This window comes from Rhinatrema bivittatum, chromosome 7 (assembly GCF_901001135.1).
Source record: "Rhinatrema bivittatum chromosome 7, aRhiBiv1.1, whole genome shotgun sequence".
NCBI lineage: Eukaryota > Metazoa > Chordata > Amphibia > Gymnophiona > Rhinatrematidae > Rhinatrema > Rhinatrema bivittatum.
In genome coordinates, this window is record NC_042621.1 from 122515515 (window position 1) to 122530668 (window position 15154).

The 15154-nt window shown below is 45.5% G+C and overlaps 1 protein-coding gene across 2 annotated transcripts in view; it reads left to right on the top strand.

Moving 5' to 3' along the window:
- The first annotated feature begins 3333 nt into the window (after positions 1-3333).
- ADAMTS14 (ADAM metallopeptidase with thrombospondin type 1 motif 14) overlaps positions 3334-15154 on the top strand; it is a 314376-nt gene continuing 302555 nt past the window's right edge. For both annotated transcript variants that reach the window (XM_029609051.1, XM_029609052.1), the window contains exons 1-2: positions 3334-3428; positions 5492-5889. In XM_029609051.1, the coding sequence (XP_029464911.1) occupies positions 3347-3428; positions 5492-5889 (480 nt within the window). In that variant the 5' untranslated portion in view covers positions 3334-3346. The remainder of the gene's footprint in view (positions 3429-5491; positions 5890-15154) is intronic.

A 15154-nucleotide genomic window follows, 5' to 3' on the forward strand; every position in this document is an offset into this window, starting at 1 on the left:
CGCGCGCCAACCCTGGATTTTATAACATGCGCGCGCATGTTATAAAATCAGGCGTAGATTTGTGCGCGCAGGGTTGGACACACATGTCTACGCCCGTGCGTAGGTTAGAAAATCTGGCCCTAAGGATCCTTAGACTAGAGCATGGAAATGAAGAAAAGGGTGCATGGGAGTAACCTGCATGGAGCAGCAGTTACTACTCCTAACAGAAGGCATGGGGATTATTACCCTTAACCAATTAGTTTTAATGATTTTGACACAATTACAAAATTGCTCTCCACTTCAAAAGAGGAATTGGGTTCAGATGAAAGCCAGTGCTGGGCCCTGACGTTTTACCTGCTGGGGTACTGGTACTCATACATTAGGGAAAAAGTGCAGGACTGCTTCTATGGCCAAGTTCAAAAGCAAAGCACGTTCAAGCAGCATTGTCTGAATTATCAAGGCTGCTCACCCTGTAAAAATGTTGTTAGCAGTAATTTTGTTATGGGTTTGGAAGTTGCTTAGTTTTGATTGTAAATTTTCCTACTCTTAACATAAGCCTTGGGGGTAACCAGCATGGAGCGGCAGGTACTACCCTTAATAGAAACTTGCTGGGCAGACTATGTTGCATGTGCCAGCCGCGGCTCAACCCGCGGGGAACGAGGGCTGGTATTAGTGAAGCTCCAGCTGGCCTCCGTCAGTCAGCCCACTCCACCTGCCGACAGTGGGGACCCGTAGGATGTCTCCTACAGGTAGCGTCAACCCCACCTCAGCCCAAGGGTCCACCTCCTGCACAACAGACTAGATGGTCCATTTGGTCTTTTTCTGTTGTCATTACTATGTTAATATGTTACTATATATATACATGCACTCTCACACATACGCACTCTCTCCACATGTTCTCTCACACTCATACATATAGACACACACATGCGCGCACTCTCTTTCTCTCTCACATACAGTCTTGCTCTCTCACTTGCACACACACATACATAAAATACTCTCATTCTCTCTCTCCCTCTCTCAGGAAGTGCAAGCATCACCAGACTATGTCTTGGGCCCCTGCGATATCGGGATATCTCCTCTCTCTGCCTTTGGTGGGGCGGATGCTGCTCTCTCTTCCACAGCTATGCTTGCTCCTCTCTTCAGCCATGGGGTATTGTAGCTGTTCCTTCCCCACTGTAAGGCTGCATGGGCTTGGCCACTGTTCCTGTTCCTCTCTTCCACCATGCAGGCTTGCCTGCTGGTCCTTCTCCTCTATGAGGCCCTGTGGGCCCAGTCGCTATTTCTTCTCCTCCATAAGACTGCACAGTACTGGCCACACATCCTGCTTCTCTCTGTGTGGGCCTGTCGAGTGCCAACACTGCTCTTGCACCACGAGCTGTGTGGGCCAAGCTGATAGCGCTTTGTTGCCTGTGGGGCCAATACTTCTTGCTCCTTCCAGCAGCACAATTGGGCGTTTTCCTGCTTGCATGGGCCTATGGCACACTTCCTCTTCCAACCCCTATGCTTGGGAAGAAGGATGCCCAATCATTGTGGTCTGTCCACTGGAAAAAGTCAGAGTGCTGCTTCTACATATGAGTAGGGCCGGTGAAAGCACAAGGCTGCCACCCTTAAACCTGAGGCACTCTAGGCAGCTGCCTTGTTTGCCTAGTGCTTCCACTGGCCCTGCTGAAGGTCCTGGAGAGTTGCATGCCACTCTGAGCCTTGGGAGCCTAAAAGCTTCAAAATCCAAGTGAGAACAGAGTAAGAACAACAGGGGGCTGATAGGGGAAGTGGGTATGATATAATTAAGGTCAAGGGACTTCCTTATGGTAACACTCAGGCCGATAAAGTAAGAATTGCGGGAGAGCGCCCGCTCTGTGTTGAGCACCCGCTCTCCCAACGCACGCCCAACCACCTCTCCTGGGTGTGCGATTCTTTATTTAAATAAGGGGTCTTGCTAATAAGGAGGCGCCAGGGACATAAGTGTGTCTCTAGCACCTCCTTATTAACGAAGAGGTGGCTGTCAGTGGGTCCCAACAATTGGCACTCTATTTTACTGGCGTCGGTTTCCAAATACACAGACAGCCACAGGTTAGGAAAATAGATGCCAGTAAAATTGAGCGTCCATTTTTCTAACCTGCAAACTGGTGGGCCGATTAAAAAATTATTTTTTTTTTTAATTTTTGGTTCCTCCAACTTAATATTGCTAGGATATTAAGTTGGAGGGTGTACAGAAAAGCAGTATTTTCTGCTTTTCTGTACACTTTTCCGGGTTGCTCAGAATTTAATGCCTGCCCTTGGGCGCACATTTTACTTTCAATATCCCGGGCAACTAATTATTAGCCTCATCCACATGCATGTGCATGTGATGAGTGCTATTAGTTTTTAGGGGGTTGGCTGCACATTTTTGCCGCTTATTACCCCTTACAGTATAAAGGGTAAATGGTGTGCTCGGCCGAGTGCACCATACTGTACTGGCCTGAAAGTGTGGGAGAGAAGTGAGCTGAACTTGAGAACCAAAGAGATCTCATGTTTCATAGCTTTGTTCTTTATCCTGTGCCTGCACTATAGGAGAGATTTTTTAAAAATTGGAAACATATCGAGAGCCACTCTGGGCCCTGGCCACATAAATGCTCAGGGGCCCACGGATAAGTTTAGTTAAAAAGAATCTCACGTTTAGAGCAGGCATAGGATAGCCCACAAAGCTGTGGCGAGGTCTGCATTTGGAAGTTGAGTGCAGTTTTCTATGTTGCAGCTATGTTCTTAAGAACTCTTGAGAATCTCAAAAAGTAGTTAGGTGACTGGCCATCCTAGGTAAAGCACAATGCCTCAACTCAGTGCTTAGTGTATCTGCATGCAGTGAAAGTCATTCACATATCACTATCTACATCCCTCCCCACCCCCACAACTCAGAGCTAAAGTTTTTAGCGATGACCTAGGTACCTCCCCTCCATCCTTCTCTCTCTCTGTATCCCTGTCTCCACCCTCTTCTCCTTACTCTCTCCCTATATACTTGAGGTTTGCCTGGTTCAGCACAGTTCACTGGGGCCAAAAAGCCGACATCAAAGTCAGTCTCAGCCTCTCTCTCTCTCCCCCGGAGTTTGAGCCTCTCTTGCTCTGTCAGTCTGCAGCACTCCAGCAGGAGCAGCGGTAGGAGAGCAGATTGTCAAACGCCTGGCTCCCTTCACTCAGCCCCTGAAAGATTTCATCTCCCTCCAATCACACAGCTAACCGGGAGCAAAGCAGGAGGAAGCAGCAAGGGGAAAGGGAGAATTTGTTCCTCCCCTCCTCCTGGATATCTAACGGGTTTTCTTGTTACTTGATCAGGACGAGTACTGTGTGCAGCACAAGCCTTTTTTTTTTTTTTTTTTGCCCTCAGCACCCAATGGATTTTCTCTTCATGTATGGAGTGGTCTCTTGCTTCTTAACGCGCAGCCACTGGCCGGCAGCTGCAGCTGGGACGGAAGGTATGGGCTGAAGGAGCTGATTTAACATTACTAGTGACTGAAAACTTTTAAAGGTCTGCCAGGCGTTTTGGTCGGTGCTAGTGGTAGTATCTATGAAGGAAGTAAAAAAAAGAGAAACGTGAAGTTTAGGGGGGAAACACATATCCAGAAGAGCTGCATTTAGGGTTGTGGTGTAGAGGAGTTTTAACTGGGAGGTAACTGAGAGACAGTTTGCATATGTGTATGTGTTTTGTCCTGTACTGTACCATCTATATATTATATGCTTCCATATAATACCATTTAGAGTATATGTATGTATACACACTTGCACAATATACAGTGAAAGAGAGAGCACACACACACACCCCTCCCTCTCTCTGTATATATATAAATGTCAAGAATACCTCCATCATATTCTTCAGATTTGTGCAGAATTTTATATTATCCATGCAGAGTTTTGCCTTTAATTATTGTTCAAATTAAAAGGAAGCTATACATCTCTTCTGGCAAGCACTGAGATATTTCTTTTACTGCTGTACACACAACTGCATTAAAAAAAATAATCTCCAATTACTTTCTGAAGATGGGACAGAGAGGGTGCACAGTATCCTGATGTTCCTCCCAAGTGACCTGACTTCAAACATTTCAGCCCTTTTGGAGACACTTGTTCTGGATTTCTTTCCAAGGTGAAACAGGAGAGGATTTCAGTTGGCATGAGAATGCATAGATTAATTTCCTGGAGTGGAGAAGTAGCTTGCTGACTCAAGGAGCAGGCTGAGAAACAGGATTCAAATCCAACCCCCATTCCTGGTGACCTTGAGCAAGTCACTTAACCCTCGGCTGCCTCAGGTACATACTTAAAGCCCTCTAGGGACAGAGAAATCTCTATTGTACCGGAATGCAATGCTCTTTGAAGTAGCTGGCCAGTCACAAAAGATGAAATGTTAATAATACAGGAAAAAAATCTGGAGTTACTTGCAACTTTATTTTGACTTTCCCTGTGGGCGTGAAGCGCCTGACAATGACTGCTGTAGTTTACAGGCACTGCTTTGCTATTCCTGACAGGAAGTTATAGAGTTATATTTCTTTCCTCTTTTCTTTGCCAGTCTGGCAGCTTACTATTTTTTTTTGGTTTTTTTTTATGAGCTCTGGTGTATCTATATATATTGTATATCCCGACGTGCTTGCTTTGACAGGTATGGCCATGACTGGAAACTTGCAGCAGCAGACTGACAACATGTCAGGGAAAAGGCTTTTGGTTTCTGCACATCCCATTGCAGCTCACCTGTGAAAGATTGTCGCTGCTTTCATTTTTCACCTGTTCCTTTAAAATCTTTTAGTGAATTTTCAAGAATTATGCAGGATCAGTGCCAAGCACAATCAGTGAAAGGCAACAACACATAATACACATCCTTTTCACACGCAGTGATGAAAAATAGAAGAACTCACTCAGACTCATAGAAATTTGCACAGTTAATGAAACACATTTTTAAAAAAAAATGTTTTTTTTTAAAGTTACTGACAAATGGAACAGTTAATTCTTTCTGCTCAGGATGAGCACTGGACATTCAGGTAGTGAAAGTCCACTGCAAATAAATGCCTCTTACAACAGGATTCTTGTTATAGCACCATTTTCGTTTATAAGATGATCCTTTCATCATTCCATGTTCCTTGCTATAGAAATAATCCTTGCTATAAGAGAACTCTGTGCCCATATGCTTATTTTGAAATTCCAAACATGCTCCTCTCTGTGAAAGCTATTTCAGACATAAGGACAATCTTCCAGTGTATTTCCCCATAAGCGTGATTATAAGAGGTCTCCACCATTGATTGTCTCAGTGTGGAAGGATCAGATATATCGACAGATCAAGAAAATGAAAACTGTAAGCAGGGTGGGTGTGTGTGTGTGTGTGTGTGTGTGGAGGGTTTCCTGTGTGTCAAAATTGTATAACCCTAGGCACTTGGGCACATTTTTTTAAATACAATATTCACAGATGAACGTTAGTGCCTGCAAACTGTTAAAAAAGACCATTTCCTGCAAGTCTGCAAAAAAGCTCTCATATGTGTTTGTTTCCTTCCAATAGAGCGCCTCTCTGGGAAGCTAAGTGAATACGGTGTGACTGTCCCCTTCCGTACAGATCACCAGGGACGGTATCGTTCTCACGTGCTCTCTGCAGCGGGACCCGGCGGGGGCGCGCTGACCTCACAGCACCCAGGGCAGAGAGTGGCCCGCAGTGCCCCTGATGTGACGGCGGCCCGTGCTGACGAACAGCGCCGGTACTTCAATGTCACAATTTTTGGGACGGAGGTGCACCTGTCTCTGAGGCCCAATGGGCGGTTGGTGGCCCCCGGAGCCTCAGCCGAGTGGCAGGAGGATTTCCGAGAACTCTTCCGGCAGCCGATCCGCAGGGAGTGCCTGTTCACCGGGAACATCACCGGCATGCCAGGAGCTACCGTGGCCATCAGCACGTGTGACGGACTGGTAAGATGAGGCGGTCGCCGTCTTCTCCTTTTCTTTATGCGTTTTGGCCAACTTTACGACCCAGGAATTTCTTCTTGAATCCTTCTGCTCGGTGAATAAGAGTCAGTAACACATTATGTTATGCTTTCATTGCTTATTAAAGCATATTGAAAGCATAATTCATTCTGCCCTAGTCCAGCCAGCCGCCTTTATTTGTGCCAGCACATTTCAGGGGGTGGGGCTGAGCGAGGGGGGTATGAAAGAGACATTAATACATATGTTCTCTCTATAGAGCTTGTGCTGCTATTGATGACTGTTTTTCCCTCCAAGTCATTCCCCTCCCTGCCCTGTGGATCCTTCCCTCCCTGCCCTCGGAGCTGAGCTCGCCTGCTGCCAGAAATGCAGACAATCATTTTTTTTTTTTATAATGTGAGGTTATTTCCATTCCAACACAGAGGGAAGTGCAACAGCAGAGGAGGTATTTTTCCACGTGTCTAACCTGGCCGGCCCATCTCAGCTCGGTTTCTGCAAGGGCTTGCCAAGGAGTTGCTAGTAACTTGCTGTTTGGCTGGCACTGATGCACACAACTTCTAGCTTAGGGCTCTGCTTGTCTGGTGTGGTTTTCTAAGAATGGACCCAACGGAGCTTTCAGCCGACGAGATTTGCCACCACGTTTTAAGGGAACTGGAATAAAGGCAGTTGAATGCCTGAAGGTGGATCTTATTAGTAACTGCAGCAAATCACCTCTCTTTCACCTTCCCATGTATTAGGGAGGCTGATTTTATGACACATAGATCCATTGCATTTTATTTTTAAGATCTGAAAGTCTGGGAAAGTGCAAGAATATTTTAAATACAGAGAAAGATGGGCCTCACATGTACTACAATTAGAGTGGGCAATGTGGCATAGGGGAAAGAGGGCAGAACTGCAAACCTAGAAACTCCAGTTCTATTATTCCCCTCCCCCCCCCCCCACCCTGTGTGGCTCACTGAGTGATCTCAAGCAAATGTTGCAACTTCCTTCTGCTCAAAATTAAGTGGCAACATGTAGGGGCACTGTAGCCGGCACAGTAACCACTGGTGGAAGTATGCAAATAATAAATGTGGAGGCCAATATTCAGAAGCCATGTAGATGAATTACTGAAAAATGATGCATCTAAATGGCAAAGCGGTGATATCTGAAGCGGTATGCGGCTACATTTAGCCGCATAATTTGGGGTCAGGCGGGAGGCATTTTGGGGGAGGGGGCAGAGTTGGCTGCATGAGTTATGTGGTTAACTCAGAGCTGCTTAATCTATGCGGCTGACTCTGATCACGGTATAGGGCTGTCCTAAAGTTAGCCTGATATAGTTATATCCGACTAACTTAACTAGCCGCTCTGCTAGGGCCAGTACAAGGGTCCGTAGTGCCCTAGGTAGACCAATGTAACCCCCCCCCCCCCCCCCCCAAACTCACCCTGAGTTGAATGTGCCTTCTGACGATGATATATATAGACGCTTGCTAGGTTAGACAAAGACGCTTCTTTGTCTAACCTAGCAAGTGCTCTGTGACTGCTATCGCCCCCTTCTTTCACATTTTGAAAATGACTGCCCTTGCATACTGCGGCAGTGCCTCATCCACTGACGCCGTCCTAGACAGCCACCTGTTCCCACCTAACGGTTGCGCCGGCCCTGCGTTCCGCAACTGAACATGGACCCCATGATTACTATCACAAAAGATTATTAAATGCACTATTGCTTGTTGTTGTTGCTTTCCAATCCACTTCCTACCTGACTCTAGGTGTTGGGTTTAGGCAATCACAACCCCACCATGGGACCTGTGACTATTTCTTGGCAGAATACTGCAGAGTAGGGATGTGCAGGCCAGAAAATGTAATTTCGTATCGTCATTTGTGGATCAATTTTTGTTTTCATTACTGTTTTCCTGGTTTTTTGGGGGGAGGGTTTACATTTCAGAAAGAATGCACACTAAAACGATAGAAGAAAAACCGCATAAAATTTTGAGTTTTGTTTCTATCGTTTCATTTTGGAAACAACAAAATACGACATGGACAATGTCATGTCAAATGAATGTACATCCTTGCTCCAGAGATTTGCCATTGCGTTCTGCAACCTGCAGCATTCTGGTGGTTCCCCATTTAGGTACTAGCCAAACCTGACATAAGAACATAAGAAGCGCCATTTTGAGTCAGACTAATGGTCTTTCAAGCCGAGCGTTATATCTCTCCAATCTTGGCCTCTGGGAAGTATCTGTAAGATTAAAAAGGAGAGATCAATACCATAAGAACATAAGAAATGCCATACTGGGTCAGACCAAGGGTCCATCAAGCCCAGTGCCCTGTTTCCAACAGTGGCCAATCCAAGTCACAAGTACCTGGCAAGAACCCAAACATTAAGGGCCGGATTTTCAAAAGTGTACGCACGTAAATCCAAAGGATTTACACACGTAACCGGCCTTACGTGCGCCAGGCCTAAAGCCCTGGGATGCGTGTAAGTCCCGGGGCTTTACTAAAGGGACAGTCCGGGGGTGGGGGTGTAGACAGGGCAGGGGCGGGGTCAGGCTCCCGGCACAGTGGTCATATTTGCTGCTGTGCTGGGGATCAGGCGCCGGCAATTGGCCAGCGCGCACAACTTACTTCAGTCCCAGGGCTGAAGTAAGTTTTGAAACAACAATGAAAAAAGGAAAAGGGCGGGGGGAAATGGCGGGGGAGGTAGGGGAAGGGAAGGGAAGGTGGGGTGGGGGGGGTAGGGAACGGGGGAAGGCAGCGTGGCTTGGAGCGGGCTTGGTGTTCGCAAGGTGCACAATTGTGCACCCCCTTGTGCGTGCCGACCCCTGATTTTATAACTTGCGTGCGCCTGCACGTGCAAGTTATAAAATCGGGCATACATGTGTGTGCGCCGGGTAGCGTGTGCCCATGTACGCCGCGCACGCTCCTTTTAAAATCTACCCCTAAATATATAACAAGTGACGATTGCTTATTTATTACCATCACAGCAGCTTATGGATCCATCCCATGTTGCCTGCTCCCACACATAAGAGGTGGAGATCTCCATGTTTATTTGGCCAATTACTTTGATGAACTTATTCTCTAGAAATTATTTGAAACCTTTTTTTAAACCCAACTTTACTATTGACTTTGACCACATTCTCTGGCAACAAATGCCACAGCCTAGTTGTACATTGACTGAAAAAAAAATACCTACATAATATATTTTAAATCTGCTGCCAGTTAATTTATTGGCACTTTGCCTAGTTCTAGTACTATTTGAAGGGATTAATAAACATTCTGTTTTAACTTATTCCAATACCACTTCTATTACTACAGTCCCTGTCAGTAGTTTACTCTCCAACCTGAAGAGACCTAAACTGTTTAGCCTTTCTTCATATATCATATATCACCTCACTCATTGCTCCCTTCTCCAGATCATTAACAAATAAGTTAAAAACAACACTGGTCCCAGTACAGATCTCTGGGGCACTTCACTATTTGCCTTGCTCCTTCTCAGCAATACATCATTTGTTCCAAAAAACTAACTCTTTGCCCTAGTGATCAGGAGAAAAAAAATCATTTCGGGCTTGATTTTCAAAATGACTTATGTGCATAAAATCCTGTTTTATGCGTGTGATTGGAGTTTTGAAAATCAATCAAGAGCTCAGTGGGTGTACAAATACCTGCATACGTTGATATGGTGGATGCCCTTTATGTGCACGACCAAGAGGCATTCCAGAGGGTGGGGGGTGCAGAAGTGGAGTGGAGAAACCATTTGTGCATGCACTTTTGATTTTTGAAAGTTCGTGTGCAAATCTACATGCACACACATTCACACAGCTGCTTGGAAAGTGTCAATGTGTGCGTGTACGGTGGCACTGGTGCCGTGCATGCCTTGGAATTTTCCAAACAGATTTTATGCCCTCGAGTCTGCGAGTCTGCTTGGAAGGTTCATCCTAAAGTCTGCGGGTACATTTGCCCTAGCTGTGCTGCTGAAAATGACCTGTTTACAGACTATTTGCAGTTGATCCAATGAACTATTGACTGGATAAACTCCTTACTTCTCAAGTCATAACCATTGTTGAGCAAAATTGCCAGAATGAAGACCGGCAACACCTGCCTCAGTTTCGAATTCCTCGTCAGACTCCAGATAGCTGAACAAGTAATTTTGTAGTGTGAGGCAATTTTGACTTCACTCCAATCCACTCAGTTACAAAAGAACATGACCAGTCCCTCATCATCCATAGATCACTCTGGGATTTTCTCCTTTCTCCCAGCACATCATCATTACAGGACATTCCTGGATCTCTGTTCTCAAAGAATGGTATCCTGGAGTTCTCATCAGCCAGGGGCCTCTGTGGCTCTCGCTCTCCTTGTTACCCCAGATCAGGTAAAAGCTATGAAATATTGTCTCCTTCTCACACAGTAAGGGGGTGTTGAAAAGCCTTCTTTCCCTTCCTTTCTGGAGTAAAGAGCTCTTACTCTTCTCGGAGAAAATTCTTTTTCACTCAACGCACAATAAAGCTCTGGAATTTGTTGCCAGAGGATGTGGTTAGTGCAGTTAGTGTAGCTGGGTTCAAAAAAGGTTTGGATAAGTTCTTGGAGGAGAAGTCCATTAACTGCTATTAATCAAGGTGACTTAGGGAATAGTCACTGCTATTAATTGCATCAGTAGCATGGGATCTACTTAGTGTTTGGGTTCTTGTGGCCTGGTTTGGCCTCTGTTGGAAACAGGATGCTGGGCTTGATGGACCCTTGGTCTGACCCAGTATGGCATTTTCTTATGTTCTTAACTACATCTTGTAGCCAACTCTTCCAATGATTCCCTTTAATGCTTTCTTCCTCTACTGAAGGATCTCATGTGCACACCTACCCCAGAGGTGTACTGGAATGTACTACATTATTCCTTTGCTGGGGATACACTTAAGTATTGTTATACTAATGAGCTTATGGGATCTTTCTCTCTCTGTCTCTCTATATAAATATATATATATTTATACTGTATATAGTTAAATATGTATCAAAAGAAAGATGAGAAAATAAAATATTTAATTTGGTTAATATTTGCTCTAGTATATAAAGTCACTGCAATGTGCTTATTACAAGGAGGCATCAATAAATACAGTAAATTTAAGCTATTTTATTGCTATATTTAAATTCACCTTTTTTATTGACTCTCATTCATAACATTTTTCTCCATTGAGCATTATATAAAAGCGTCCCTGCCCAAATGGTGCAATCAGACTCCTAACTGGTGCAATGTACACGGCACGCTTTATATGATTCTATCACATCACTCTCCAGAATAATGCTAGCATTGTACTCTACCTAAGCTCCCAGCTACATTAAAAGTCATTACAATTATTTTTTAATAACACCTCTTTACTTTGTTTGTTTTTTTTTTTTACATTTTTTTGGAATTTGCATACTCAGGGACTATTAACTATGATTAAAACCAGTAATAGACAAATACTGTAAAAATTCAGTATAGACAGCTTGTCAGTTATTACACTTCAATTATTATTTAAGTAGTTAATATAAGGATTTGTTACTTGCTCTATATCAGAATACTCAAAGCGAGGTACAAAATTACAAAATGTACTGAAAAGAAGCCATACATCAATAGGGATTGGATTAAGTTACAGATATAGATCGTGTAACAGTAGTCCTACATCAATAAGCTTAAATATTTGAGAGAGAACATCAGGGGTTTCAAAACAAATAGAAAAACAGAAGGGTCAAGGGCCAAAACAACAGGAAGAAGGAGATGAGATCATCTTAGTGCAAGGTTACTCAGAGGGTCCTGGGATAAAGTTACATCAGTAGGGTTAACAGGGCTAGTGCAAGGGTCTGTGCATAGGCAGACCAATGTAACACCACCCCTCCAACTCACCCTGAGTTGAATGTGCGCACCTGACAGTGGCAAATATATAGAGTTATGTGTTACGCCTGTCGGTCGCAGATGGCTGCGACCGCTCTTGCTCACCTTATGCCTTCCTGCATCGACTCCTCTAGGGAGACCGGCGGCCTCCGCCAGCTATCACCGGCCTGCACGCCCTAGTTCTCGGGCCCTCCCGCACGGCGTGGACGCTGCCGACCACCATCTTGCCATGGGAGTTCCCTAGGTGCACGCGCACGCCCTTGGGCCAGTCTTATTCACATCACGGCAGGAACCTCAGGGACGTCCCCCCCCCCTGGATGACATCAATACTCTTGGACATTTAAGCCATCTGGCCCTGCCTGCCTACGACTTGGCAACGAGTTCCCTCATTGCTGAATCCGCTCTGTTCGGACCGCTCTGTCCCTCATTGCTGAATCCGCTCTGTTCGGACCTGTGTTCCAGTTCCTGCTTCCTTGACTAGAGACGTTCTGGGTACCCGCTCCTCGAGGGCCCTATCCTGTCTCTGGCTATCCGCTCCTCGGAGGGTCTTGTTTCTTGGATTGCTACTTGCCCTATTCCCCAGGGCTTCCTCTGGAACTCTCGCTCTGCTACCGTGAGTACTCTGCACTGCGGACCATTGCCGAACCAACGCTACTGAGGACCCTCATCGGTGTACTCCGCTCTGCAGACCATTGCCGAACCAACGCTACTGAGGACCCTCATCGGTGTACTCCGCTCTGCAGACCATTGCCGTACCAACACTACTGAGGACCCTCATCAGTGTACCCTGCTCTGCGGACCATCGCCATGCCAACGCTATTGAGGATCCTTCACCGGTTTACCCCACTCTACGGACCATCACCGCTCATCTCTACAGAGGACTCCTCCATGGGTATACCCCACTGCACAGACCTGCGACTCCTGAACATCTGTGTGACTTTCTGCTTCTCTCCCCCCTCCACGGGCAATGTCACTCTGCTTCTTCAATAAAGACTCTAAGGACATTCTAGCTAGAACTGACGTCAGCTCCCTGTACTGACGCCCTTTGGCTCCACCCCTTGGGGTCACCATCTCTAGCTCTACTGCCCTCTCCTCTCCAGCACCTGTTGCTCTGCACAACTCTTAGCTGAGACCTTGCCTCCCGAAGGTGAGGCTCACTGGGCTCCGCCCCGTGGGTGGTACCATCTCTCACCTCAACCCAAGGGCCCACATACTCACAAATCCTAACATTATGGTAACCCTCTACAGTGATCTCTCACTCTCTCTCTCTCACACACACCGTGTCAGACGAACCTAGTGAACACTCTCTGATGACTGCTGCCCCTCTTCACATTTTGAACATTGCCCTCTTGCATAACCTGGCGGTGCCCTGCCCACTGATGCCGCCTTAGGTGACACCTAGTCCCACCGAATGGATGCGCCGACCCTGAGGGTTAAATATTTGGGGCAGGATACAGAAAATGAATTGACACCAATATAAAGCTGAACATCAAGAGTAAAACAATAGAGTCAGGGGATACAAAAACAAATAGTGAAACAATAGACTCAGAGGCCAAAATAGGATAAAAGAGCTGAAAGCATCATAGTGCAAAGTTGATCAGAGGATCCTGGGACCAAGATATGAGATACTGCTCTTAGTTTCCTAGAATGTCCATGAACACACGTTTGAGGTTCTGTCATGCAGATACAGAGATGAGAAGGAGGCAGGAGTTGCTGATTTAAGATGGGTAAGCTTGTGGATATATATATATATATATATATATATTTATATATATACATATCTATCTATATAGTTACAAGAAAAATAGGTGGGCAAAAACTATCCATTCAAGTGTTCAATAATACATTCTGACTATATAAACATAATGGGGTAGATTTTCAAAGGGTTACACGCGTAATATACTCGCATAACCCCCGAAAACCTACCCCTGTGCGCGCCGAGCCTATTTTGCATAGGCTCGGCGGCGCACGCAAGCCCCGGGACGCGTGTATGTCCCAGGGCTTTCAAAAATGGGTGGTCCGGGGGCGGGGCCGAGATTGGGGCGGCAGTCCGGGGGCAGGGCCGGGGGCATGGCGGCGGTCTGGGGGCAGTTCCAAGTCCTCCTTCACAGCGGTTTGTGCCAGGGGATGGCGCACTGGCAGCTGGCTGGTGCGCACAAGTTACGCCTGCCTTGGGCAGGCGTAACTTCTGCAACAAAGGTAGGGGGGATCTAGTTAGGACTGGGGGGTGGGTTAGATAGGGGAAGGGAGGGTAAGGTGGGGGGGAGCGGTTGAAAGTTCCCTCCGAGGCCGCTCCGATTTCGGAGCGGCCTCGGAGGGAACGGGGAAAGCCATTGGGGCTCTCTTTGGGCTCGGCGAGCGCAAGGTGCACAAGTGTGCATCCCCTTGCATGCGCCAACCCCGGATTTTATAACATGCCCGCAGCAGCGTGCACATGTTATAAAATCGGGTGTACATTTGTGCGCGCCGGGTAGCACGCACAAATGTACCCTGTGCGCGTAACATTTTAAATCGGCCCCAATATGAACACTAATGTTGATGCTAAATTTCTACACAAAAAAATATAAATGTGTGTATAACATACTATCTTTATTAATGAAAAAACAGTAAACTGTATTTAAAATTACTATACAATTTATAAGATACTTTTTCTATTTATTCTATTTAATTATTTTTTATCTAATATAGCAGATTGAGAAATATCCCAAAAAAGCTAAAAAACAAATGTCTTGAATATCCTATGTCATAATAGCTGCAACATATCAGAATAGTAGACAGTTATGCTCAAAATAATTCATAGTAGTACAGAATTCCATTCAAACCTGTTCATAGATATTATCCCATAGCAATTTTGTTATCAAGGCAAGCTAACAAAATACACAGTTCATTTTATAAGTGAACAAATCTTCCAAGAAACTCAATAAAATGTTAGATGAAGAAATAAGAAGGGAATCGTAAACTATGTTTTGTCTGTTCACTGAACACTGCATCATTAGTGTAATGACTGCCTCAAAATGTCTTACCTGTTCTCTAATTGACCATGCAATGATCAGCTATCTTCTTTATAAGCCTTTTGCTTGCTCTACTTTCATTTGTTGCTAAACAAAGAGTCTTCAGTGGGATAGCTCACTTGGGATTTCTTGCATCCTCTTCAAATAACAGTCACTAGTCAGAGTATATATATATATATATATATATATGTACATATATATAGAGAGAGAAAGAGATGGTGACACACACACAATGCACTTAGATCATTACAAGTGGCATCTGTCTGTCAGGACCAGCAGTATGCATGTGTGCATGCCCGCTGGCGAGCATGCCCATGTGGCTATGACAGAGGCCACATGTGGGGACCTAAGGAGGCATGGCAGGGAATCACTGGCACAGGACAACAAGGACTGTGTGGATACAGCA